This window comes from Lonchura striata, chromosome 3 (assembly GCF_046129695.1).
Source record: "Lonchura striata isolate bLonStr1 chromosome 3, bLonStr1.mat, whole genome shotgun sequence".
Classification (NCBI taxonomy): domain Eukaryota; kingdom Metazoa; phylum Chordata; class Aves; order Passeriformes; family Estrildidae; genus Lonchura; species Lonchura striata.
Window position 1 is genome coordinate 98,939,307 of NC_134605.1, and position 27,376 is coordinate 98,966,682.

At 38.2% G+C, this 27,376-nt stretch overlaps 1 protein-coding gene across 1 annotated transcript in view; it reads left to right on the top strand.

Moving 5' to 3' along the window:
- Positions 1-1,137: 1,137 nt before the first annotated feature.
- Positions 1,138-27,376, top strand: part of TAF1B (TATA-box binding protein associated factor, RNA polymerase I subunit B) — a 44,298-nt gene continuing 18,059 nt past the window's right edge. Inside the window, exons 1-8 of the mRNA XM_021525421.3 lie at positions 1,138-1,222; positions 1,956-2,054; positions 2,540-2,627; positions 4,399-4,496; positions 4,791-4,886; positions 5,498-5,630; positions 8,784-8,940; positions 15,149-15,248. Of these exons, the coding sequence (XP_021381096.1) occupies positions 1,205-1,222; positions 1,956-2,054; positions 2,540-2,627; positions 4,399-4,496; positions 4,791-4,886; positions 5,498-5,630; positions 8,784-8,940; positions 15,149-15,248 (789 nt within the window). The 5' untranslated portion in view covers positions 1,138-1,204. The remainder of the gene's footprint in view (positions 1,223-1,955; positions 2,055-2,539; positions 2,628-4,398; positions 4,497-4,790; positions 4,887-5,497; positions 5,631-8,783; positions 8,941-15,148; positions 15,249-27,376) is intronic.

Consider the following 27,376-nt stretch of genomic DNA (forward strand, 5'->3'; position numbering starts at 1 on the left):
GGAGAGGATGGCGATGGGCTGAGGCTCAGAGGACACACACAGTCTTAGTCTTAAGCTGCACATGCAGTCAGTCCAAAGATGTTCCAGGGGAGGTTTAGGTTGGACATTAGGAAGGACTTATTCACAGAAGTGGTGATTAGGCTTTGGAACGGGCTGCCCGGGGATGTGGCAGTGTCACCATCCCTGGAGGTCTCTAAGGAAGGAGTGGACATGGCACTGAGTCCCATGGTCTAGTTGACATGGTGGTGGACTCGATGATCACAGGAACTCAACTGATTCTGTGATGGAACGGACCCTTCAGTCCCTGGGACACCCCACATCTCCTTGAAGCTGCTACGTCTCCTCCATGGCTGAAGTCACAGAACTATAGACTATGAAGAGGTGGGAAGGGATGCACCGAGCCCCAGTCCCCCCTGCCATGGGCAGAGACACCCCTCACCAGACCAGGCTGCCCAGGGCTCCCTCTGATGCCTTAAGTTTTAGCTTTCGTATTTTCCAGATTCTGTACTGCATTAGTGTGTAACTCTGAGCTTCATATAAAGAGTTAGCAAGCTCTCCTCACAGCTTAGTCAGACAAAACAATCCTTTTCCAGCACAAGAACCAAGGACATCATTGCAGCTTTGGGCCCAAAAAGTCTGAAGAGCAGTGAATTGAGGAGAGCAAACTGGGAGGATGGGACTTCATAACCTGAAGCTGTAACTGGACAATTAACCCCAATATGTAAATGGACTAAAACTTATAAAAGTGTAAAAACTTATAAAAGTGTAAAAACGACTTGGAGTCCATCTTGGGTCCATTTTGGGGAGAGCTACGGCCAGGCTCTTGTACTGCCCAGGCCGTATCCTTTTAAATAAATCCCTACTTTCTTCCTTTAACACAGTCTAGCCTCTGTTCAGGGAGCCCCTCACGGCATCAATCCAACCCGGCCTTCCAAAGATGCGGCGCCTCCACCCTCGCTGGGCAGCCTGCCGCAGTGTCTCACCGCCTCCCAGGAAAGCCTTTTTCCTTTCTCCCTTCTCCCTTCTCCCTCCCGCTGGTGCCAGCCCCGGGATCTGTCCCCTCAGCGCGGCCCTTGCCCCGCCCGTGCCCCCGGCGCCGCGCAGTGCCCGCGGCGGCCCGGAACGCGAGCGCCGGGGCCGCGGTTTCCCGGCGGGCCGCGGCGCCGCGGCGCGGTTGCCATGGTGCTGCCGGGGCGCGGCCGCCATGGACGAGGAGGACACGGTGGGGCCTGCGGGGTTCGCCGGGCCGGGGCCGCTTCCCCCCGGGCGGGCAGCGGCTGCGGGCGGCGGGGGAGAGCGAGAGGCGCCGGCGGGCGCTGCCTGCCCCGGCCCGGTGCTGCCCTGCCCACAGCGGGGCCCGGAGCGCGGGCGAGGCCCTGCCCGGCCCCTCGGCGCTGCCCGGCGCTCGGTCCGGCCCGGGATGTGCCGCCGGCCGCCCCTCAGCCGGGCCCGGCAGCGCTGCCCCTGCCCAGCACGCACGTGGGCGTTTCTGGAAACCACTTGGTTTTGCTCCGTCGGTTTCCCTCTTCTCTCTCCCTCTCCGGTTTCTCCGGGAACCGGCGGCTCGTGCGGGCTTTCTCTCACCGCGTGTGTTTCTTTGCAGTTCCAGAAATTTGTTTTTCTTTTCGCCTCCCCCTCCAGTTTGTATCTCCTTCTCAATTTCTGATGGGTGGCTTTATTTAAAGCCCCGCCACGTGTGTGCGAGGCGTGGATCGCCATTCCTGCTGTTCTGACGCTCTCACACACGGGAACTGGCCCTTTGCAGCTGCAATTACGTGTTCAGGGTTACCTGCGGCTGATGGCAAGTGCGATGATCACTTGTTACCAGCCAGAGCTAACACGAGGGGTGTAAATCCTCTCCTCTGCAAATAATCTCAGAAGCTGTGCAGTAGCCTAGCAATAATGGCATTTGTATTGAGCAATTGTGAAAGTCTTCTGGCTTTTCTTTCTTTCAGAGAGATTTTAATGAGCGCTGTGCTCAGTGTTCAGAAGTGAACTGGGGTCTCACTGATGGAGGCAGATTTTATTGTAGATCTTGCCACAACGTTACTGAGGTAAAAAGATGAGTTACTGCCTTGGAAAATGTTTATTTTGATTGCTTCTTGACTTTATGTAAGAAAATTACAGATTTTTCTTCTCAGCATTGAGGGCAGTATTTTTATTCTTACTTTTTCATGCTTTAGTTGACACTGTTTAAAACTAATGTTCCTTGAAATCACAACATTTCGAATGAGCCATCTTGGCCTGCTGTGTTGCTGTAGCTGTGGTGTCAATGTGCTCTCTAGATGCCTCAGAAGCATTGTCTGAGTGTTGCTGCCTTTATGCAGTCCAAATCCAGGCAAACTGTGATGCATGTCACCTATGTGTCCATGATAGTAATTATCTGTTTTTGAAATTGCTGAATGAAAAGTTCAGACTGTCTTGTGTCCTGATAGTTTAGGAAATTTCGGTGAATTCCTCCATTATGTTTTATGATGGGGCAATCTGTGCAAGTTAGACCTGGCTCTTTTTCTTGCTAAGATGTATTCCTGTTTTGCAGAGAACTAGAGAAGTTGTAAACACTGATTTTATTACTAATTCAAGAGTCCAATCAATCTCCAAAGGTTTAAAAAAGCAGGAAAAAACTGGTATGTATGAGTTTCTGTTCGTATTTTGCAAAAGGGTGGCTGTTCAGCCACTGCTCTCCTAGGCCATTAGGTCTTTGGTAGAGAACAAAAACGGATAGGCAGGAAAGACTGTAGGAGTGGGAACAAAATGCACCTCCCTTATGCTGTTACAACCTTCAGAGATCACACTTGGTGACTTCCTGAGCCACAGGTGACCTCTGGTGAGCCCAGTGGTGGGGATTTTTTATTGAAAAGGTGAGTGTGCTACTGCTGCTTTGACTTCTGGAAGCAAATACTCATTCAGGCTACTGGAGGCATGCATTCAGATGTGGTAATCCTTTGTTCCTTCCCTGTGATGGCTATCACAAAACCAGAGAGGTTGTTTGTCTTGGCAAGTGAGATGTGATGGTGGTCCAGTTCTTGGTGTCAGTCTGGCCTGGGTTACAGGCACTTGGCCCTGCAGCTTACACACAAACTGCGCAGAAGAGGTTTCATGCAGTTCCAGTAGCTGAACCAGAGCTGCATCTTTCATCCAGAGTCACTTTTTTACTTTTAACTTAATGACTATTCAGAAGAATAGTGGTCATTACATAGGAAGATCTGGGGCATAAAGATGTAGTGGTAAAGCTACTGCTAGAGCTGTGTGTGTATGCTGTGTTGGCTGGATACATCTCTTACTGTTGTGGCCACCTTCAGAAAACAGAACTGCATTAAAATGCCAAATAAAGCAAGGGGTTATCTTTCTCTCTGATACGCTCAAATACCATTGGTCTGTTGCAGAGGCAGTAGACTGCTACATTCCTTTGAAAAGAGCAATTATGTGGAAGTGAAGGGAGGTGTGAAAGGACCCCTCCACTTTTCCTTATACTGTATTTATTCTGAAGTCTGGACCAGTCATGCTTTTAATTTATCCTGTTGAGAAGGTCATTAGCCAACCCCAGACTTCTTAAGAAAGAAATCCTTAACTTCACAATGCAGTCATGTTACACTGAATTCCATGAAAGTATAGGAGTAAGCTGTGTCTGTTAGTTCACTGTTAGCAGTTAAGAGCAGCATCATTATAGCAGGGCAGAAGCTTTGGGCAGATAATGTCCAAGATGGTGAGATGCAAGGTGTATTTCGGAACAAGAGTAGTGAAGAACAGGTGTGGAAGGACTGAAAATGGAGTTGAGAAATGCAGAGAAAATTTCTAAAACCAAAAGCCTGTATAAAAGGTTAGTAGTGAATTTAGAGAGGTAAGGGTGAAAAGTAATTGTAATGCAGCCTGAAGAAATAGTGAGCAGATTAGAGCAGGCCCACTCCCTGTGAAATTTATGTTGTGCTATGATTTGTTAGAAGTTGGGATATTCTTTCATTTAAACATTTGTGATTCTGTGTGAGAGAATGGTAAAGCACCAAAGTGGTATTGATTGTTTTTTGCCTGACTCACTCCTGTAATGTTTCAGTTTTCTATGTCAGGGGTGGGAAAGGAATGTTCATATTTCATTTTTAAATGCAGGTTCTCAGTTATTTTTAAACTGGTAATTTAACAGTGCTCTGCTCAATTACAAATGCCACACTAGACATTGTAATGAATTATATTATTCTTGGGAAATGTGTGAAGTTCTTGTTCAGTAACTTTTCTTCTCGTTTAAGGCTGTGAATAAATGGAAGTTAATGGAGTGTTCAGTGCAGGTGGTTTATGCACTAGGGTCTGAAATTATTAGAGATATGGGGATAAGTGTGCATAAAGTTAAAGAAATCCAAAATAGTACAAACAAACATAGTTTGTTTCCTTTGTTTTTCCCCTTAGATGGAGGCTGTGAATGGTATATTTGTGAAGGCTTTCAGCTTGTACTCAAGAAACAGGTGGAAGCTCTAGAAGCATTAGGAGTATGTCCACAAATGAAGGTACGTAGATGTCAGTCTGAGTTCTATACTCTGTGTGTGTGTGTTACAGAAAGTGGGATTTAAAAGATTTTAATTTTTAAAGTGAATAACATAAATCCCTGTTTAAAATCATTGAGCATATGAAATAAAAATTTGTTTCTCTGGTAGTTTTTAAACATATTTTATAAATCACAGTTAATAAAATTAGAGGTGGAATGTTATTCATATTCCTGAGTTAGAAATTACGCTCCGTTCTCTCAGCAATTAATGATCTTGTAAACATTGTACCATTTGCCATCCATTTTTGTTTATCAGGATGAAATTCTGTGCAATTTTTGGAGGTGTTACCTTCAGAAGAGCAAACAGGCATATTGCAAGAGACCAGCTGGGGAAACCATCAAAGTATTATCAGTAAGTGAAAGGTCAAATCCCATGAGATGTTTGGTATCTTTTTAAAAGCAGCAACAGAAATCTTCTTTGTTTAGGTGACATATCTTGCTGCCAACAATGTCACTTCAGTATGAAGGAGGTCATTTAAACAGGCTTGCACATGTCCAATTTATTGGGTTTTGGAGTTTTTTCAAGTCTGTTTCAACAGATAAATATTTCTGTGACTATTTGAAACTGCTTATTTAAAAGTTTTGCCTTGTCTTGACATAGAAAATCAGTAAATACAAATGGCAATGCAAGATGTATCATCAGCTACCATCCTTTTCTGCTTGCTCTCTTGAAGTTACTAGTTTGATCAAGCTTTGATTCTGTGTGCTGCCAACTTTCTGGTCATTGTAGCAGATTAAAGTGTAGTCACTAGAACTTTTTGGTATTGAGAAATCCTTGAAAAAATACTTCCTTGCCTTTTTTTTTTTCCAGTTACTGGTGGTTCATGGAGTAAAAATATTAACAGTTCGAGTTTTAACTTTTACTGTTAATTTTGCATTGCATCTGTCATGGTTTATGTGGTTTGTTAAGATCGAAACCGTAACTAAGAGCAGCTAACACAAATGTTTCTTTACAAACCCCAGGGATGTGAGAGCAGTACTGATGTGGACAGTGATCCAGAGAGACCCAGCTTTCTGCACTTGCTGTCTCTCTCTGACAGTGAGGGGGATCTGCAGACTGACTGCAGCTTTGCCTCATCAGTGAGCAAGGTCTCAGGTAGGAGCAGTGAGCAGAACTATCTGAAAATCAGTTTTTCTGTAGTTTTTAAATATAAATAGATTTAAAGTGTATTTTTGTACAGTGAATTGGAGGAACTGGTTGGAAGTTGTAATATTTTCAGTCTTGTTTGACACTGTACTACTTTATATTCTACCAGAAATAGACTTCCTCCTTCAACTCCTACCCAAGGAGATAAAAGTTGAACAGGACCTGGAAATGCAGTGGGAAATGTAGGAGGAAGTTCTGGTTTATAGCGAGTTTGCTCCATGCCTCCTGTTTAGAGTGGGAAAAAAATTGCTGTTATATCTGCCAAGCTAGATGTTCACAAACACAGCAGCTTTGAAGAATAAGCACACATTTAACCAACAGCAGAGCTGTCTGTCATGACTTTGATGTTAAAAAACATGAGTCTGTTCTTTAAGGGCATGTATTTTTTTTCTATCCCATAGATATGTTTAGCTTTTTAATTTTTTCTTTACATTATATTGGTATTTTTCTATCTTTTGTCTCCACAGTCTTTTTACTGCTTTCCCAATGGCCCCTTATAGGAAAAATCATATTTTAGCATTCCTTCAGTTTCTCTTCTTGCAATAGCAGCATGAAAATAGCTACAGAATGCTGAACTTCTTAATTAAAATGTTGTAGAGAATTGGAGTGTTAGGTTCTGCTGGGCAAGTGTAATACTAGACAATACTGCAAGGCCTGATACTGGAAATGCATTGCAAGGCACATTTGAAAGCTTTTGCTTGTGTTTTAAACTTATGATGGTTTTCTTTCTTGCTTTATTCTTTGCTTGCTTTTTCCTTCTTAATCTATCTTTGTGTTTCTTATTCCCCTGTTATGTGCTATCCTCCTTATGGCATGTTTCTGTTCTGTGATATTCCCTCTCTACCCTCAGAAGAACACAATCTTGTTTTTTCAAGCTTTTATCTTTACTTTGTAAAGTCCACAAGTGATAATAGAGTGAGAAATTTGATCAGCAGCAATTAGAAAACTTCAGACACAGTTGGGGTGAGAGGGGGAAGTTATAAAAATGGTGATGCAAATTTTTTTTAATATTATGCTAGAACCTTTCATCCTTACATATTAAAATGACATTTTGAGGTAAAGATTCACTGTATGTTTGTTCATGTAGAATGTTGGTTGTTATACAAATATAATACAAAAAGACAAGAATAGAGTGAAGAATTTCTAGTGAAAGTATTTCCTTAAATTTTCTTCCCCTTTTTGATGTCTAGGGTAACTTCTTTCTTCCTCGGTGCTTGTGCCTTTTATAGGTCTGTTGCTTAAAGTTTTAGAACAGCAAGGTAGTCCTAAGTAGGCCATAATTTATTGTCTTGGTTAGTTGCTTCAGAGATTGAATTCAGCTTCCAGTAGTCATCAATTTCACTAAAATCACTTCAAATGAGTTAAGAGTTCAATGATACTTAAAGTAAGTTTCTGCAAAATCAGACAGATATAGAGTTATGTCTGTTGAAATTTAGCATATTTCTAGTTTATTGTAAACTCTTGTGAAGATTCATAAATATTTTCTTTGGTGTCCTTTCTGCTGAGCTGTTACTGCTAAAGAGGAGAAGCCTCAACACCCTTCTTTCCCTAAGAGGCTTGTCCATACAGCAGGTTTTTTGGTGTTTTTTTTTTTTTTTTTCTTTTTTTTTTTTTTTTTTTTGTTATTTTCTTGTATTGTTAATAGCAATTTCGACTGAGTATAGCACTGAGATATTGCTAAAGAAGCCTATAAAACTCTTAAATTATTAGCTGTGTGTAACTGCGTGTTGTCATGCCATGCATTAGCGGGGAGAAATAAAAGGAAATTGTGTGCCATCATTAAGGCCACAAATATAATGAGGATTATTTTAAATAAATTGAGTTGAATGTGAAATTAACAATGAAGCTTCAGTCATGAAGCTGCCTTTAAGTGCAGTATCCATGTGAAAGGTGAAGCAGTTGACTTAAGGGATTAAGCCGATGTTCCCGTGTTCCTGCCTTTGTTCCCTGATGCACACGCTCTGCTCTGTGCCGTGCCAGGGCCGTGCCGTGCCGTGCCGTGCCGTGCCGGGGCCGGCAGGTGGCACCGCAGCCCGGCCTCGGGACGCGCGGTGTGCGGCGCCCCGCGCTGCGGGCGCTGCCGACCCTGCCGCCCGCCCGCGGAGCTGCCGGGCTCTCGGAAGGGCCAAGTTGTTTCCAGCGGGCTCTTAGTCCTGGCCCTGCAGCCCCCAGCTCTCGCATTCCTGTCTGAACGGGTGAACAGTTTCTGGGGAAGTGAAGTCAGGAAAATCTCTGCAGAGTCATTGCTGGCATTTTGTGCCGGTGTGCTTTAAATACATTTTCCTTCATCCTGTCTGCGTCATGATGTAGGGAAGAGAGGCTTACAGATTCTTGTTAGATTTTTTTCTTTTTTGATCTTTTCCTGAACTCACAGGTTTCACTGCTGAAAAGGTTCCAAACTTATAAAACACTAAACAAAATTTTGTATTTTCTTTGTTTCTCTTAGTTTTTAGTGATTGACCTGAGTAAGGAAGAAGAGAAGTTTGGATGTTAATTTATTTGGGGTTTTTTTCCCACCTTCTTCATAATTTCCTACATTCTTGTTGTAAAGTTATTTGACATTGAATTTACATACATTTTTCTAAAAAATACCTGTATTTCCGCAGTTAGAGATTATAGGACGGCTGGATTCAGGGCAGACTTCTAACATCAGTAACATTTCTGCAATGTAAATGACATTTTCATTAAAGTCCTTCCTGGGTTGAAATTTAAAACTGTATTTTAATCCCAAACTCAGAGGCATTGATTTAAGTACATCAAATTTTCCTTTGTTTCCTCACAGTTCCTTTATATCTCAAATGGTAATCAGTATTTCCAGCTCATTAGTCTATTAGTTATATGTTATATAGGAGTTAATGTCCTAGTCAAGTGGAATAGCATTTCGTGAAACAGGTTCTCATCTCATATTGTGGTAGATTAATAAATTGGTGTTAAACTGTTTCACAGAAAAGTACACAAACAAGCAAAAAATTCAAAGTAATGATTTCAAAATGTTACTAGTTGCTGAACAGATCTTGTATGTTCCTTTATCTTGACTTTTGTACGCCATGGTTCATGTGTCTGTCATATCAATTGCTTTTTTTCTTTTAACGCAAACTCAAGAAAGCACCTCTGTGTACTCTGGATCAGTGGATGGCAGCGTGTATTTAATGAAGAACCAAAAGGAGAAACTGCGGATGACGATGCCAATGACACTTTCATTTTGTTACATGGCATTGCTCTGGGTGAGGGAACCAATTACATTGTCCGAGCTCTTAAGGTATGAATAGTCTCTAGTGAAGAGTCGTTGCTTTTATAAATAATGATATTTTAAAAAATAGATCTGTACTATTGGCCTCATATGAATTTGCTCAGTAATAGTGAGAAGTTCTTTATATTTAGTTGTCTTGTCTTTCCTTTGTCATATCCACTTGTGCAGCTGCTGTTGGAGGACATTGTTGATTGCAATGCATTTCAAAGACCTGTAAGGAAGAATGTTTTGAAGTTAGAGAAGCTTTTTATCCTTCTCCTTCAAAAATTCTTAAGACTTGCTGGAGGTGTGTATGGCCACACTTCTGTGATATTCGCTGTTGTCAGCTTGTCAAAATTGAATGAGTAAACATTCTCCAGGACTTACATCAGTGTCATCATACAAACAATACCAGCACTATACAGTGATCTGAAATGCAGAAAAGTAACTTCATGCAATGGAGTTGAATTAATATAAGATCATTTTGTCTTCATATCTTTGTATCTGTAATTATCAGAGTTCAGAATAATACCTTTTAATATGGTAGAAATAAATTGTGCTAATAATAGGGTTTGATGCTAAATGGAGACTGTCAGGCTACTGCTGACAATGCAGCTCTCTTCTCTCCCCTGCAACAAGGCCGTGAACACTTTCCTTATGGACTTTAGGAATGAAAAAGAATTCACCATCTCTTCTTGTTGGCAATAAATATTTTAAATCAGGCTGAAATAAGTTCAGGAATTCCTAGATTTTCCTTGGAAAACCTTTTTTATTCTGATAGCCTTTTTTAACAACTGTTGAAATATTGGGTATTTCTAAACAGATGATGAAAAATATTACTTGGCCAAAATATAAGGAATAGAAATACTCAAGTAAATACATTGGCAAATCAAATTGAAAACTCAGACAAAATAAGGGAAAAACTGATTTAAAATTCAGTGCTTTAATTTTTACTTTTCAAATACATAACGTGGCAGTTAAAAGGCAACGCAGGGAGTACATTATCCCCCACGTGTGGTGCTTACAGCTGGTGTAGCTGCTGAAAGTGTGATGAATGCAAGGGGCTTTTTCCCCCAGAGCCTGATGTTCCATCATAGCCTCTCTCCCCTGGTGTGCCAGGTTCCACCTGCACTTTTCTAACTTTGTACAAACTTTCCAAGAGGGATGGATATTCAAGGATCTTATTTGCAAGTAATTTCCAAAAGGGGAGTTTATGTCTTGAACTACATTAATTACTACTAGATAATCAATTGCTATGCAAAACAATTTTACCTGTTGATTTTACTTTAGGGGTGGCTGTTGCCTTCATTGATCAGAATTGCACAAACCATTGCATATTTGCATAACTGGATATGCTATTGCAGAAAAGATGCTTGTAAAAGTTTCATTAAAATTCTACAATATTCAGAATTCAAACTAATACCCTGCAATACAAAAGTATTTATTGAGTAGATTAAGAAATAGTAGAACTCAAAAGTAGTGCTCATTAACAAGATTTTTACTGGCTACATTCTTTCTTAGGAAATTCTGTATGAGTCAGAACTACCATAACATATTCTGTAGTTTTGTGAATGATTAGCAAATAAATAATGTAAAACCTGTCTGATAATGTTTGTAAATGGCAAAAATCCAAGTAGTAAATTACAATTTCTGGGGTAGAGCAACTTGTTTACACAAAAGAATTGTTGGTTACCCCATTCTGTTAGGAGAGAAAGTTAATAATTAAATATATATTCTTCGGTTATTGTATCTTGGAAACTGTCTCTGGAAGCATTGTTAGCTCATACCAGGCAAAGACATCTTCACATGTTTCTGTCTTAATACAGTGGTGTGGTTGGAAGAAAACCCAACCCAGCAACAATTGTTGAAGTCAGCTGTCAAGAGGGAAGATAGATAGTTTTGTTTGCAAATGAATGGTAAATAATTGTATTTGGCACATTAAAAATTGGAGATTGCAGAAAAGATCTTGGAAAAAGAACCTGGAGACTATTCTCTGGACTAATATCCTTAAGAGATGAGCACACTTGAACAGATTTAGGGAAAACATGAAAGCAGTAAAAAGGTTGGAAAAAGATAAAAAAATCAAGTAGCAAATATAGCACAGAATGGCATAATCTAAAACTAATAATTGGAAATTGAAATAAGATTATTTGAAAGAGAAGATAAAATGTAATTAGATAGAGTTTATGTGTGTAAGACTGTGTAAATCAAAATTATTCAGTAACTTTAAATGCACTGAACATATGAACTGGATTAAGTACAGAAAATGAAGTTTAAAAGAATGTTATTTGTATTGCAAAGTTTTACCATGATATGATAGTTATATAAGACTGTAATTATGTTATCATGCTTCCCTCCCTACCCTTAAGGTCTTTGCCTTTCAACAAGTTTGATGAAGAAGTAGAAAGAATTTTAAATTGCATGAACTACCATAAAATACTTGTTTTCTGACTTCTGAATATTTAAGTGTAAAAAATCAGACAATGTTCACATTTTTGCATGCATTAAGATACAAAATAACGACAGACTGAAGATGAAAACTATGCAGAGAAATCATTAAGTATTCAGCATTACCTTTTAAGTCTTTTTGTAGGCAAATTGTTTTATTTAAACCAGCTGAATTAGAGTTCTGTTTAAAGTTCTGCCTTGTTTTTTCCTCAGTTTGGTTTTCTCTATAACCTGAAGTCAGCTGACTACCACTCCTCCCTTGTGATACATGCTTGGGCACTACGGTCGGGCAATCTGCCAGCTTTTAAAGTATTTACAACACCAAAAATATACTCCTCCTTGCTACTTGACACACTTAGCAGAAAAACACTACAATTACCTCCTCTGACAGGAACATTTTGGTTTAAAAATAACACTTTCAACAACTTTCTACTTATGTCTATGCTACACATTAAATCCTTTTCCATTGCAAATAGTCTTACAGTATTCCATATGATGTATGTTATTCATCTAAATAATAAAATAGTTGGGTTTTGGAAAAGGTTTCAAGATGCTAGACTTCTGAGATTCTGAGAAATAATGCCTTTCAAATGAGGTTATACCTAGTTGTGCTGGCAAGACTAAACTTATAATCAGTTTGTGGCATTACTGTGGCTTTAACAAATGGATTACTTCCTTCTAGCATGCTGAGGACCTAGGATTTTTTTCATACTTGGGCCTTATTAATGTATGTTGCTGCTGTAATTAAAAGAACTTGGTCTGTGTACTACATCTGCCAGTCAAGTTTTCAATCACCTCCCTGATGGAACTTAGTCCTACTGGTGTTTTGACCATCTGTCTGTTAAATGAAAGGTTTGGAGTAACAGCAGACAAAAGAAACTGTTCTGAAGTGCTGTTCCAAATCTGGACTTCTGGATTAAGTGTTAAAACTTGCATCATCAGCACATTCTGTTCACAACAGGTATTTGTGCTGTATTTTTAGAGTGTAAAAACAACTTTCTGAGAGGAAAGAACATTATTTTTTTTTTTCTGGAGACAATCATTCTAAGCTAGAAAAGATATTAATTTTAAGAAGTTGCAGCGCTTTGGTACATCCAAATTAGTGAAAACTTTTTTTTTTTTTAAATGTTTTGGTGGACACTGCTTGTCTCTTGTGGTGTAAGGATGGGGTTCCAGCATCAATTTAAGCTACTCCTAGATTTTGTTGCTGTGATATTGCATAAACATTCCTGTTCTTTCTCTTGCCATGGATACTAGCATTCATCCAATTTATGGTTTATTAGGTGAAAGAGGTACATCTATAGAAAAATTTTGCAAAAGAAAGTTTCACTGGACATTTTAGTGCAGGTTAATGTGCTTCACTGCTGTCCCTTTCTGCCCTGTGCTGGCAGTAATGTTCTGCAGTCATCCGAGTCTGTTGGAGTGAAGCCCTGAAGAGACTTAATTCCCAATCTGATCCTCTGAGAAGTCACACAAGCGCTTTTGTCAGCAGGGAGGAGTGTGTGGCAGGGGACTGAAGGAGGGTGGGATTTCCCATTTCAGAGGCAGCAAGCTGTGAGGGTGGTTTGCCTGCATCACCACTACACCACACCCGAAGCAAGGTCCTGATTGTCTGTCCTCTTCCAGCTGCTGCTGTGCTGGCTCAGGCGTTTGCTGCTCTCGGTGTCGTGGTTCCAGGCCTTTACATCTGACAGCTAATGGTGTGATTGTGCCTTAACATGTGTCAGCCAAAGCTTATCATCAGCTGAGCCAGTAATGCATCACTATTGTTGAAAGGGGAAGGTCCCGCTTCCCTTTTTTCTCCTGCCTGTGTGATGCATCCCCTTCCCTCTGGCAACTATTTCACTTGTAGGGCCATCTGTGAACCTCTTCACAGTTTGTTAGGTGGTGAAAGAAGCCTTGCTGGCAATGGGGTAGCAGGTGGTTTTCTGCTGCTATGTGATTTAAGTTTGGGGAAGAGATGAGCTATAGGAGCTCATGGCTGGATCACAAGGAGGGAGGTCCTGCTAGTTGTGTTGAGCTTTTTAATTTGGCTCAATCAACTTTGTGAAACAATCAAGCTTGTGTTCCTCAGTGTAGTGGATGACTAAAAGGAGCTAAGGAACAGACATGCCAGCTGCTCAGCAGGTCAGGCAGGGTAGCAAGGACCAGCAATGGGGGCTGCATTTGGAGAATAGCCTCACGGGAGCCCAGCGCACATCTCCACTCAGAGTGGGGAAATGCTGTTGCTGCTGGTTGAGGAAAGCTACTGAAATTTCATTAGCGAAATTGCCATTACACAATTTGATTAGAAGGGACTGTGCACCACCTGTTAGTTGTTCACGTAAGAGACTAATAAGCAAAGCTTTGGAACCAAGGCTGTTGGGCAATATGATTTTTCATATTGCTGTTATTTTTCAGGAATCATTATAATTTTTTCTGAGACAGTTTCAAGCATGAAATACACTTTTTATGCTAATCCTGGGTTTAACTAATTTTTTTCAGTTAAACTGAAAATTCACGTAAGACTGCTTAAGAGTAGACTGTAAATGTAAACTTTGCAGTAACTAGCTTTTAAACAGAATTTTAGTCAACTTCAATAAATACACACTACATAACATGAAACAAATAGTGATGAGGCACAGAACAGGGGGATAGCGGGTGGGCTTGTGAATTGCTAGAGGCTCAAAAGGGACATTAAATATTTGTAGACCAAGAAGTTACTAATCTATGTAGCAAGATCAGAGAGGTCCTGTGCAGATAACACTCATCAGCAGGGGAGAAAATTGTTTTCAGTGCTAAAGTTAGTGTCTTCTCTGTTTGTAATGTTAACTTATTCAGATTTAATATACTCTTTAATAAAATTGGTTTGGAGAAGAGATGGGAAGGCATTTCTAGCTTAGTCCTATGGGAGACTACCAGTGTGCCTTAGTGTGGAATGGGTGTGTTGCCTTGTGAGGATATGTGCTTGTTCATTGCTTTCTTGTTCTATTGTGGATATCTTTTAAGATGCTGAATAAGGGGTTTGGTGTAGTGGTAGCTTTTTATTGGTGTCTGTTGTTAAGTCTCATCTTTTGCATATATTTTTTATATATATGTGTGTGTGTATATATATATATATATGCATGTGTGTGTATTCAGGAAAAATAGTAAATAATACTGTCAAACCACTTAGCAAAACCAGTTTTTAACAACAAAGATGCATTATTTGTGTGCAACTAAAATTTAAACTATTTTTATTTATTAGTATATAAAACAATTTCTATTCGTCCCTCAGTAATACTGTTTTTGAAGGGTATCATTATAGAAATATAAGTAATGTGGCTTCAGTTCTATGCATCCACTCATCATTCTGTGATTTTCTTCCCTATCATGTTATCTGAGTCAAACTCCTCCGGCAGAAAGTCTGTGTTTTAAAAGTAAAATTTACTTAAAGGTTTAGATTTAAAAAAAAAAAAACAAAAAAAACCAAAAACCATGCTATTCAAAGGAGGCTTAAAGCAGTTCAAGAAATGCAGTAGTTGAAGAATGTGCAGAACAAACTCCATGTGAACTTGTTGATTGTATGTTTACTGCCATAACATTATTATTTGTCAGTCACATCTTGAACTTACAAGCCTGTTAAATGATTGAACGTGTTTTTGTTCTGTGGAGCATTTCAGGTGTGTAACTGCAGGTTGAATTGCTTAGGTAGCATAATACTGATGTTGTTTCAAATCAGAAGTTGATTTGTATTTCTATTTTATAATAAAGATATGAATTTGTTATCCTGTATATTATTTTGATTTGGTCTTCATTTTTTTCAACGCAGGTTTGTTGTTGAAGGCCATATTCCATATTTGAATGTTTTCCAGCATTTTCCAGAGAAAATGAAGCTATGTGGACTTGATCTTAAGATCTTTTGTGTAGAGGTAATTTTTTTTCTTAAAGGAAAAGTTAAAAACACCCCAACCAAAATCTAGTTATTTAGTGGTATTTTAATTATTTTGGTCACTGTACTAATAAATTGATTAAATCAATTGTTATATAATAGGGATCATGCTTTACAGTATTGGAGTCTGGCAGAAACTAGTGCACTCTGTGACATGGAGTGCTTTAATCTTTAACTAGTCTTATTAAACTGATTACCTAAGTTAGAATGAAATCAATAAGTACTTGTGGAGAAAAGGGTATTCAAAACTGCTCTCAAAACACTCAGAAATAGAATTTAGCTTCAAGTGTAAAGGCTAGATATTATCCCTTTTGGTACTTACTTGAAATATCTATTGAATTTTTTTGTAATTCCATATTCTTTTAATAAAATATGGTTTAGATGCTATCCCTTGTTCAGTTCCTTGCTGTACTGGTTGAAATATATCAAACCTAAAATCTACATGAGGGGATACAGCTCTTCTAGGAACTGAATAGTAACAGTCTTGAGTGAAATTTAATTTCCCTTATCTAAGATACTTATGTGTTGTAGTAACAATTGCCCAATGGCATTTCAGTTGCAGATAAAAATTTATTACAGATTTTTGAAGTGTGCAAATAAAATCTCAGCTTTTAAGAGCAGAAAGCATCAATATCAGGAGATGAATTTAATACAACCTCTTGATTTCTTGGTCTTAGATATTTCCTTAGCAGAAAAGATTTTAGTGCATGAAATGCGAGTATAAACTTGGTTTTAAGTCTTTGTCCTTCTTTGCCTCTGTATTCTGGATGAGTTTTTGTTTTATGAATTGCAGCTGTAAAGCTTGTACCGTACCTCAAAGTGGGAGAACTGGTTTACTGAGAGGAGATGAGTTTCCTTTGGAGGATCCTACTGTTTCCTTTTGGGATAGGGCTGCTCCCTTAATTTCCGAAGCATAAGTAGATATCCACATTAACCAAGTAATCTCTTAACTGTGTTTTCACTGAGATATATAGGTACAGTTCTGTAAGCTTACTATACTATTTGTTTTCCAGCCATTCCATTATTATTGTGGCTTCCTCTTTTTAGAAATATCTGCTCCTTACTCTACCTTCAATGTTACTTTAGTAAGGCATCCTCAGTTGTATTTAGTTGTAATGGTTTTTACTACATCATGAGGCTGATAATTGCAAAATCCTTACTAGCGCTTTCCTACATCTCATGTTTCTCACTGCAGCACTGGGATTACCAATGTCTTACTGTGTCTAGTTTTGGCATCTGAGTTTTGAGAAATTTGAGAGAATGAGGTTATTGTCCTGGAGCAGAAAGTGAGATTGTGTAATACTCCATTCTGAAAATATACCTTACATTCTTTTCTGCTTTGCTCTGTATTGAATATTTTGTAGACAATGACTTTAAAAAACTTTATGATATTATGGCTGTTATAACCAGGCGTGTAAGTTGTTCTAGTGCCATTATTTGTTGTACTTCAAATCTGGTTAATATAAGCTGCAAACATGTTCCAAAATATCTGTAACTGATGGGATTATTCCATATGTCTCCTTTTTAATTTTGAACAGATTTTTAGTTCATTTAGTTGTGTCCTATGCATCCCAAATTTGAATCAAGAAGTAATTTTGTTACAGTAACTTGAAGGATTTGAAATCATACTAAATATCGCTTTATAAGTTAAGTGCAGATGGAGCCTAACTTGATGAGGCTCATCTTGTATATAAATATTCTCAGTGGCTTCAAGAGGTTTTTTTGTAACAATTTCCCACATAGGCAAAATATGCTGAATTTGTACAAGGTTGAAGTTGTTACAGGTGTTAGAAAAGTAAATGCAACATTATTATGAAGTGAGTCATCTACTTTCTGTGTAGTGGCATGTGTGTGTATACAATATACAAAGGGTTTTTATGACTTGTCACTTTGTAGTAGTTTTCCATATGCAGGGAATGGGACTAGTTTCAGGCTTCCCAGCTGTGATAAATTTCTGTGTTGTGTAATTTAGGAATGGAATCTGTATCACTGACAGTTTTTCCCTGTGTTGCATCCTGTTTAGCAATTAGAGGTGATTGCAGCATCTGCCGTGCAAGGAGAGGCTGAGGTCTGGGGGCGAGGTCAGTAATGTGTATGAATGTCTGTCAGGGAGGAGTGAGGATGGCATTGTGCTTTCTTTTTGGTGGTGTGCAGTGGAAGGACAAGAGACAACTGAAATACAGGGCACAAACTGAAAAACAAAAAATTCCATTTGAATATTAAACTTTTTCACTGTGTAAGGTGATTGAATGCTGGAGCAGGTAACCCTGGACCACTGTGGAGTCCCTGTCTTCAGAGGTACATAAAACCTGATGGGACACAGTCCTGAGCAGCTTGTATTATTTTATTGATATAATCTGTTCTCCAGCTGCATGTTATTTCTGCATGAAGTAGGGATACTTCTTTAAGATCTTTAAGATATGTATCCTCCACTTTGCTTTTAGGGATTTATCTTTATCCTTATACAAAAGTGATTAAATCATCCCTTTTGCCTTGAACTATCAACAACTTGTCTTTGCCATAGGTCTGTCTTGGCATGCATTTCTGACTTGGGACTGTATACCAAATTATCTTTCAATTATTATTTTCTTGTGCTTAAAAGTTTGTTGTGCTTTGCTGCCTCAAGTTGGCCTTTAGCTTTCATTACTTTTTTATAAAACACATTCTTTTTCTGTGTATATTACCTTTAATGCATTGTAAAGGGATTTTTTTTTTAATGTCCAAAAGTAACACTTTGTTTTCATTCTCACATTCTTCACTCACACACAAATGTAAATATATATGTATATATAGGTAAGCAGGTCACTCCCATGGATGTTAGGCAATATGATTTACTAAAGTACTGAAGATAACAACCACGTCCCTTTGGATATGTGCTGTGTGCAGCAGGATAGGATAGGTGTAGTCTCATAAGCATCTTTCAGATCCTGTTGTGCTAAAGAGCTTTGGAAATGGTTGTCTCTGCATGCACAAGTATCTGAACTTGGCAGAGAGCATGATGTGTGGCCTCAGAGAAGTTCCCTTCTCTGTCTCTTCTCCAAATTTAAAAGTAAACTTTAGGAAAAAACAAGTTAAAAATACCTTTTTTTCTTCCCCCCAGGGATGGGGAGACCTGGAGAAAGTAGAGCTTGGTGGGTTAGTTGAATTCTTTTCAGATCTGTCTACCAACTTGTTCCTGAAGACAAAAGGAATGGGTATTTCCTGAATTATCCTTGCTACTACTTCTTCTGCCCTGGGGTGTGGTCATGGAATGGCTTCTCTCTATAAGCCTTTCTTCATTCCACCTCCCCTTTCACCTTCCCTTTCTCTTAGGTGGAAGTGGCTGCACAATTCTTAATCCACATGTTTTAAAGGGCCACTGAATGTTTTAGTGTTGACAATGTTGTTGAAACACCTTGCTGCCTAGCAATCTGTCTCTTAAAAATATTTTCAGTTTTGTTCTCTCTTTTTGGGGTTTTTGTTTGTTTTTTTATAATCCAAAGTATTGCTGCCTATAACAAGGAATGTACTTACTTAAAAAGATTTGACATTGCCAGCATGATAAAATTACCATCTATGCTACTTTTTGATTGTCTTAGAATAGCTTTTTTTTGTTTCTTTTTATACATCCAGCTTCCAACTTAGATTAACAGAAGCACTGTTTAGTTTGAATTCTGCTCTAATTTGCCTATTTCCGTCCCTGGATATCTTGATTCTTAAATGACTCCAAGTGTTACTCTCAGAATTTTTCATGATACAGAAACATTTTGCAAACTTCCAGCTAAGAATGGTGTTAGCATTCTTCCTTACCTTTGCCTGTGGAAAATTCTTGAATGTATTCTGGTAAAGCAGCAGAAATATACTCTGCTAGTCATAAACCACTATTGTGGACAAGAGAATTACAGAGAATATCTTCTTGCTGATACCTTGTTTTCTTCTGGTTTAGTGGCTTCTCATTCTGCATTAAAATTTTGTTTCTTTCTATGTTGGATTAGGCCAGTAGCTCTGGGCAGCTCATCTGTGTTCAGTTAAATGACTTTTAATTAAATGCTCCATTGTGAACTGATGTTAGCTTTGATGGAAAATTGAGCAGTTTGGAAACAAATGTTTGCTGCTCTAGAATTCATCCAAAGCTTTTCTTTCCCTAAAGGTGACCAGTGATGGGTATTGAAGTAGATGCTATAATGTATTTATGAAGTAGACTAGAATCTTCAGCTCTTTTAAGAATATGCCAGTTGAGCATGAATGTTTTATTCTGTATGATGCTTTGGCTTCATTTTATTTGTGTTGGAGGAATGCATGCCTTGCTCTTATGCATTTACAGACACACCCTCCCTAGTTTGGTTTAGTAAATTTCTTTCCTCTTTTATTTAGGAGTGAAAGGCTTCCCTGAAAAATTGAGAGATGATCATTCTTCTCTGTTCTGCTTGGAAACTTTCCAACTCTTTCATTTCTTCTTTTACAGTATTCTATAGTTCGTATTTTCTTTTTCTTCTTCTCTTCCATTTTTTTAAGTGTTACTTGGTTTTATTCTTGGCAGCACTTTGGTATCCATATTTTTCTAGCACTAATCCTTTTGTCACCCATCTTTCCGTGTCAGCTTCAGTCTCACTTCTGTTGATCATATGAGAGATCTGATTTCTGAGATGAATTTGCCAGGCTGCTCCTTGCCTAGCAAATCGAGCATGCTTCTGTTTTGCTGCTTTCTTCTTCATGATGCTCTTTCCTGCAGAGCAGCTCTTGAGTTTTGATTAAAGTTACATTCTTCCAGTGAGACTTAGTGGTAATTTTTATTTGATTCCCCTTTAACTTTACTTTGAAAAAGGAAAAAGGTTTTTCAGATCAGCTTCTTATGGGAGCTGGAGCTTCAGTCCACTCTCCTCTCCTGACCTTACAAAGGTTGCTTGACTGACAGGATATTTTTAGCTTCTGTTTTTCCCCATTGCCATAGTTGTTCAGGATCCATGCCAAGCTAATCATTCAACAGTTCCTGAATCTCCCTTTTTACATTTTTTTAAATACTGCATATTAAAGTGGAGAGCCTTTTGATGTTTAGAATTTCTTAAGATTATTTAAAAAACAACATTTGTGTTTCAGAGAACTCAATTATTTCCTTGAAACTTCATCTTTGTAAATTATCTGGGCTTCTCCTTAGTAAAATACTCCATTTTATCAGATAGTGGTTTACTTTTTTGCAGACTTAATTTTTCTCTTCCTTATGTGTGATTTTAATGCAATGGATCAGTATTCTTTTTCCAGTTATAGCACAGTCTTGCTTTTCTTCCTATTTCATTACTTACCTCTTTACTTGTGGCATTGAAATTCAAGATTTTTGGGTTGTTTGGGTTTTTAAGTTTCCCTGCTGCTTACAGCCTAGCCACCTTTACATTGTGTTTCATTGCAGAATAGCTACAGTTTCTTGTCTTTTTTTTTCATCTAGGAGATTGTCTCTGAGCACTGCAGTCCAATGCCCCCCCATACTTCAAAAGGGGGGACTTTTTTGGTGGTTTTCCCTTTAGCCAATTATCCCACAATAAAAAGAGGAATATGGCAGATCTGTCTGGGAGTGTAGCGACCTACCAGGACTGTATTTGGAAAGGTCTACTTGAGAAGAAGCTTTAAACTCAGGACTTGTATCCTTGTGCAGTACCACCCAGTGTGGGACTTGTCTTCCACATTATAAATGACATGTAATGTTAATCATTTATGTTACCATATGATTATATGTTCCAGAGTTTTACTATTGCAAATTGGTTAAACATATGGAACCTCACATTAATATACTTTATCTCATTCTCTTCATTAAAGGCAATATTACAATCAGAATATGGTTGCTAATACTTGTACCATATAAACACTTTGTGCCTTGTGTCAACCAACAACTCAGTAGCTTAGTAAAACTGCTTTGAATTACATGGGGATGTGCCACAAAAATGTATATTAATCAATTCAGCTTTGTTCAAGCATAGTAAAAGCCATTTTGTTTTGTAAATTTAGCTGAAAAGTTGAAGTAATTTAAGACGCCTCCTGATTTTGATTTCCCTGTGAATGTTGGGGGCAGAAGAACTGTCAGGTAGCCTGGAGGAAAACATAAAAATGGAGGGTTTCTCATGGATTAAGGAAAGACAGTTGCTCTGTGATTTGCCAGTTACCTGCCATATATTGCCAAAAGCAGGAATTGGTTAGTCCTTAGCTTTCAAGCATCATGGCTCAATTGTAGAAATAATTTGGCATTCAATCCCCAGTAATTTCTAATAATCTTTACCAGTTTGTTACAAAGTGTGAGGGGATTTGTGTAAAATATGCTGCTGGGATTGTTTGAATAATTTAACTATCTTCTGACCAGAAGTAGCATCAGTATTACGGGTTTATTGCAAACTAATTCTTTGAATTTACAGTACTTAATAACACAAGGAAACTATCACTCCTGTATCTAAATGTATTGCTTGGTTTATTCACATTGGAAACACTTGTTTGCATTTTGGTTTAGATACCTTGAGCTGCTTTTGGTTTGTTTCCTGCCGTCAGAAGCATATCACAGATATTTTACTGTGTTTGAAGTGTATAAACTTAGATAGGATCTTCCCTGGGAAGCTTTGAAAAGTAGCTGCTCTCTCACTTACTGAGAGTATTTTCATTAGGTCACATAAATGTAGATAGCAAGGAAAGATAGAGATTAGCAGAGGGACTGTTACTAGAGTACTGATACTTCTCTCTTCTTGCCTACAGTCAGCTCTTCTGGAGGTCTCTGCAAGCTTGCAGAGCTTGATAACAAAGCCTAAGGACTTTTTCATCATTCTTTTCAAACAGAAAGAATGAATAATCTTATCACATAACAAAAGATCCCTGGTGACCCTAATTGCACCACAAGGAAGAACAAGTTCTGTCCTTGAACCATGAAGTGCTCAGGGAAAACCAGGTGGGATGGTGTTAGGAATGTCCGTAGAGTGTTTGTGGCATAAATTCATATGAAACTGTAATATTGACCACTGAAGATCCTTGGAAATCTCACTATGGCTGTTTTTAGCATCACTAAAAGTATAGGTACTTGTCTTGCTCTTCAGGCCAATGTGTCCCTTCAGTTTCTCCTGTAATTCCTTGATTTCTACCCTAAACTGGCTGGAATGTGGCTGAGTGCTTTCACACAGCAAATGATAGTTCATTCTTTGCAAATGTTTTATATCAAAGATGCTATTTATGGTACTGTAATTTCATCAACTTAAAAGCAAAGGATTAGAATTTGCTTCATTACAGAGTTTGAGTATGTGAATAGAAGTTCATAAACTTGAGAGTATTTCTTAAGTGCTAGTATTTCTTTAGTTGTGGGTGTGGATTTAGTCTCCTAATTATAGTACTCTCCTAGGAGGGACAGGTGAAGTGAATCACTGTTCTAAGGCTTTATGTTTCTTGTCCCACTGTCTAAGGAGTGATATTCTCTGTATACTTTTGTATTGTGAATATTGCGTGAGGTCATTGTTCTGCAATTGTTATTGTGGAAATGATTTATAATGTTTGGTGACTGTTTTAGTGTTGCTAATTTGGTAGGTGATAACAATGCTATGCTAGTAACATGTTAAGTAATTTTCTAGTCCGAAGATGGATTTTTAAATAAAATGGTCTGCTGACCATTTTTGATGAATAAACAATGTAGGAAAAAGTAAAATGCATATTGATGATACATGCAAAGATTACTCACACACGCAGAATGAATTTTTGAAGAATGACAATTTTGAAAAGAAATTCCAGTGTAAACAATGGTATACCTGCAAGTTCCTATGTTTTCATAATTCTATTCAGTCTTTGTTTTTTTCAATTTTCCTCTCTTTTTTTTCTTTAATAAAATTCTGAATTCTGCGTGAGCAGTTTGGAATAAGTCAAACATTCCCCTTGTTGCATCTACTGAGATATATAATCTTGGAGCTTCATAGTTATGAGAAATAACTCGTAACTATGAAATACTGCTTGAAATTTCTCAGGCTTCATTCTTGTTCAACAGCTAACATGAATGTCTTTATTCTAGGTGGAAAAAATAGTATTAAGTAAAGAAAAATTGGTTTGCAGTGTTCTCTGAAAGCTGGTGTTATCAATGCTGCCATGTTCATGTACTAGCCTTAGTTTAAATACCTGTGTGGTCTTAATGGTACAGGTTTCTGTAATCCCATTTTGATGAAGTTTTTGAACATGCAGTTGTTTTAGACCAGCTACATTAGAGTTATTTCCTAATAACTCCTGACATCTAATGAAGAATGGAGATGAAAAAAAAATTGTTAATGTATGAATCTATAATGTACTGTATCTTAAATACTGTATGAAGTTTTGATTGGGTATTTTGCTTTTCTTACTCTTATGTTGCAGAAGAACTGAGAGGTACAGTCACAACAAGGATTATCAAACAGGGACAATTTTATTACAAGAAACAATATTATCTACTTATCTTTTAACCTAAAGAAGTGGTGACTAAGAGGAAGATGTGGTGATAGTTTGTAAAACATGTTCAGGAGGCAATTGTTCAATGTCTCTTCCAGTTCAAGGACTGGGAGGTGTCAGCAGAGGTTATTGGTTTGCATGTTCAGAATCAAACAGCAGGAGATGTGGCTTCATATGTTTTGTGGGTAGCAGGTGAAACTCCTTGCCTTAAATGATGCTCTGGATGTTAAAAGTGCCAGATGCTGACTGTACAAATATGGAGGAATAGAGATCTGGAACAAAAGAATAGTGAGATCTCAGTGCTGAGTCAGCCACAAATGGTATGAAGCTGGACAGATGTTTGGTAGTGTTGTGGCTTGTTTGGTTCTTAAATTCCTCTGTGCACATTTTGCTTGCTCGCTTCTGGGTGCAAGGCTAAATAGATTATTTTGATTGATGTGGTACAGTCACTTTTTTTTTTTTTTTTTTTTTTTTTTTGTTCTGGAGTTTCAGTTAGACTTTCAGTTTGTGGGTTTTGTGTTCTGGGGAGACTTTTTTAAAGATTGTAAAACTTCATTTTTCATTAACTAGTTATCTTAGAACAACTCTTTTAAAGTCATAGTTCAAGCCTTTAAGTGAACTAAATATGGTCTGATAAAGTTTCACATTTAGAGATCTCAGTGTGTTTCTTACTCACAATGAAAAATGTTGAAGAATGATTAAATGGTAAAAGTATACAAAATCATTACATAAAATGGGTATGTCTAGCCTACACCAAAGAATTCTAAGCAATAAATATTACATATTTTTCTTAAGCAAAACTTTGCTATTTGAAAAATAGCTTGTCTTTTTCTAGGGATCTTTGGGTTTGTTTTCATGGAGGAACTATAAGGGAATTGCTTGCTTAATAACTCACAATGTAAAATTCCTTACTGTTGAGTAGTAGTGATGATCCCAATGTCAGGAGGAAGCAGGAACACTTTCAAGAAGCCTGGTCTAGAAATGTGGCAAGAAGGGAAACATGAAAAGCCATGTAAGAGTAAATAAATTCTAGGTCATGGGGGAGCCATCCTGGTCTGAAAGGGACTGCTGCTTAAGGGGTTTTGCACTTCACCCTTAATATTTCTGAACAGTCTTCAGTCCTGTGCAGTTCTCTTTGGGCCCTAACAGCAAGTACAGGTCTTGATTTGTGAACAGATTAAGTTAATACTCTATCTTCATCTCTTTGAGTACTGATTAAAGTTTTACGATTGAGCATATGAAATTTAGGAATTACTGAAGAGAACATCTCAGCCTTTAGCTGAGACTCTGTAAGTGCTCTAGGGTGTAGTCATTACAATTTCATCTCATATTGTTTCTAAACTGAGATAGTGTCTTAGTTCAGCATGCAGGAAGTAGTGAGCTGTTCTTAATCTTTTCCTTTTCCTCATTTAATACGGAGTTCAAGCGTGCATTAGTAAAAGCCACATGAAACCAACTCAGTTGCAGAATACTTGGTCCTTTCTCCTCCTTTGGTGCTGGTCATTCCCCCGGTCACAAGACGGCTGCTCCTGCTGGGCTGGGCTCTCAGGGCTGGTGTTGTGCTGCTGTGTCCCAGGGTGGAAAACTGGGACAAAGACACTTGCCCGAGGGACTGAGGTGGGTTTGTGCCACAGTCATGAAGAAATCTGAAGATTTTCTAAATGCTGTAAAATGATGCCTGTATTTATTTTTCTTTCCACACTAGCTTTCTGAAGGATTTTGTATCCCTTAATAATCTGCTACTGGCTAAAGCACGTCTTCAAGTCATCACACAGCTCTTAGGAAACTGCTGACATATGGATTCTTTAACACTCTTAGGTTTTGGTGGATTGCACATATATTGTTTTAGTTTGGGTCTGATTCAAACAGAGTAATTCCTGACTAAATCTGTTCATGAACTCATAAATGCAGGTCAAAATATTTGCTGTTTTCTTCTGGAGAGTTTGGACTGGAATGGTAGCAGCTTTCTGCTTCCTAGAAAAGCTTATCCATCAGACTGGCTTTTAGTCATGTTCCTCTGTTTGCTGAAGTCTTCCTCTCAAGATATACCAGGTATAATGTGTAAGAGCTTCTTTTCCTGACTAAAATTGGAATGATGTTAATTGCCATATGAATTATTTCTTGTTTTCATTGGTAACTATTTAAAGAATTCAAATTCAGACAGAAGCTGGTCATTCTTGTTTATTAAAAAAAAAAAATTAGAGAAGAATAAAATTTTATCTATACAAATTCTGCTGATTAGCTATGCTGCACTTACTTTCCCAAACAAGAAGGAATTCCTGCTTTGGTCTGCTGGTGTTTTGAGCTATCTTAATCTTAAGTATTTGGGGGGGGGGGGGGGGGTGTCTGTATCTATCAGAGGGGCTTTTTTACTTTGCCTAGCTCTGTGTTTTTTGTGCAGTTTAGCAGGTGCATGCAGGACTTGTCTAGGATAGAAAGTAGTGCAGAATGAAAAGAAGCAAGGGTGAGGCTTTTATTTGAAAGGAAAAAAGCTGAGGAGGAAGTTCACTGCTGAAAGGGTTATTGTAATCAAGTTTATCATGAGAGCTTGCTGTTGTGTAACAGAAACTCTAGCTTGTCCATACCTGTCTTTAAGCATTACTTAATGAAGAAAGAAAACAACCCTACCAAAGTATATATGAAATTCAAAAAAATTTGTTTTCTAAACTCTTAAAGTTCAATACATTATGATAGTTCAGTTCCTTATTGGAATCCTCAATGTATTTTTAGAATGACTACATTTTTTAGAAAAGTGATACTTGACAGAGTTTGCTTGTGAGCAGGAACAAGGTAATGCTCAAGCATGTGTCTTTCGTGGTTTAATAATATTGAAACTCATTTATTCAAAAACCACTTTAACTAGGAATCATGTAATGAAAAATATGTCTTCCTCTGAAAGTAGCCCATTAAAAAACCTGTTAGGCAGCCAGTTTTTTTTTTTTCCTAGTAGAGAAGGACTGTATTAGATGTTCAGTTGAGTTTTTTTCTTTGTATGTAGGTTGCTGGCTTATCCTCATGCCATCTTGAATTCTTCAGTAAAGAGTGCCTGTATCAGTTTAATGCAGTCTAATACCCTACCACCTATTTTTTTTTTCTCTCAAAAAGGCATAAGCTTTGTTTATTGAGTCATTTTCTAAAATTAATCTTTTTGCTGTATAAAGGCTCTTTTCACTTGCTCTACAGCAATGACCAAGAGGAATTTGGGATTTTAGGATGTAGTAGTTGTTACAGCTGAAACAGTTATTAAAAGGAGAGAGGATGTGAGAGCCTGCCAGTGTGACTTCTATGATTTTCAAATGGTATCCCGACATTTTCTTCTTCTCTTCTGCCTGTTTGTTACCTGACAGATAACTTTGGCAACCTGTTTGCTTGTCTTTCAGGTGGACAAATTGATTTGCTTTTATTTCTTCCTTCTGCTTGATGGCAGGCTTGTAAAGGAGCAGCTTTACTTGTGTGCTTGGTCTCTTTGTGTTTTCATGGAAGAAGTTTCATGAGATGCATATTTCTTTGCAGTTACCTAAATGGAGTTATAGCAGTTTCACCTGTCTTCTTCTTGTGATTTGGTTTCCTTTTAATAATTCTAGGCACACCCTCTGGCTGTTACATCAGCATCTGTATGTTATTCATGGATATCAGGGTTTGGAGAAATCTGTCCACTCATTTAAATGCTCTCCACTCATTTAAATGCTGTCCACTCATTTT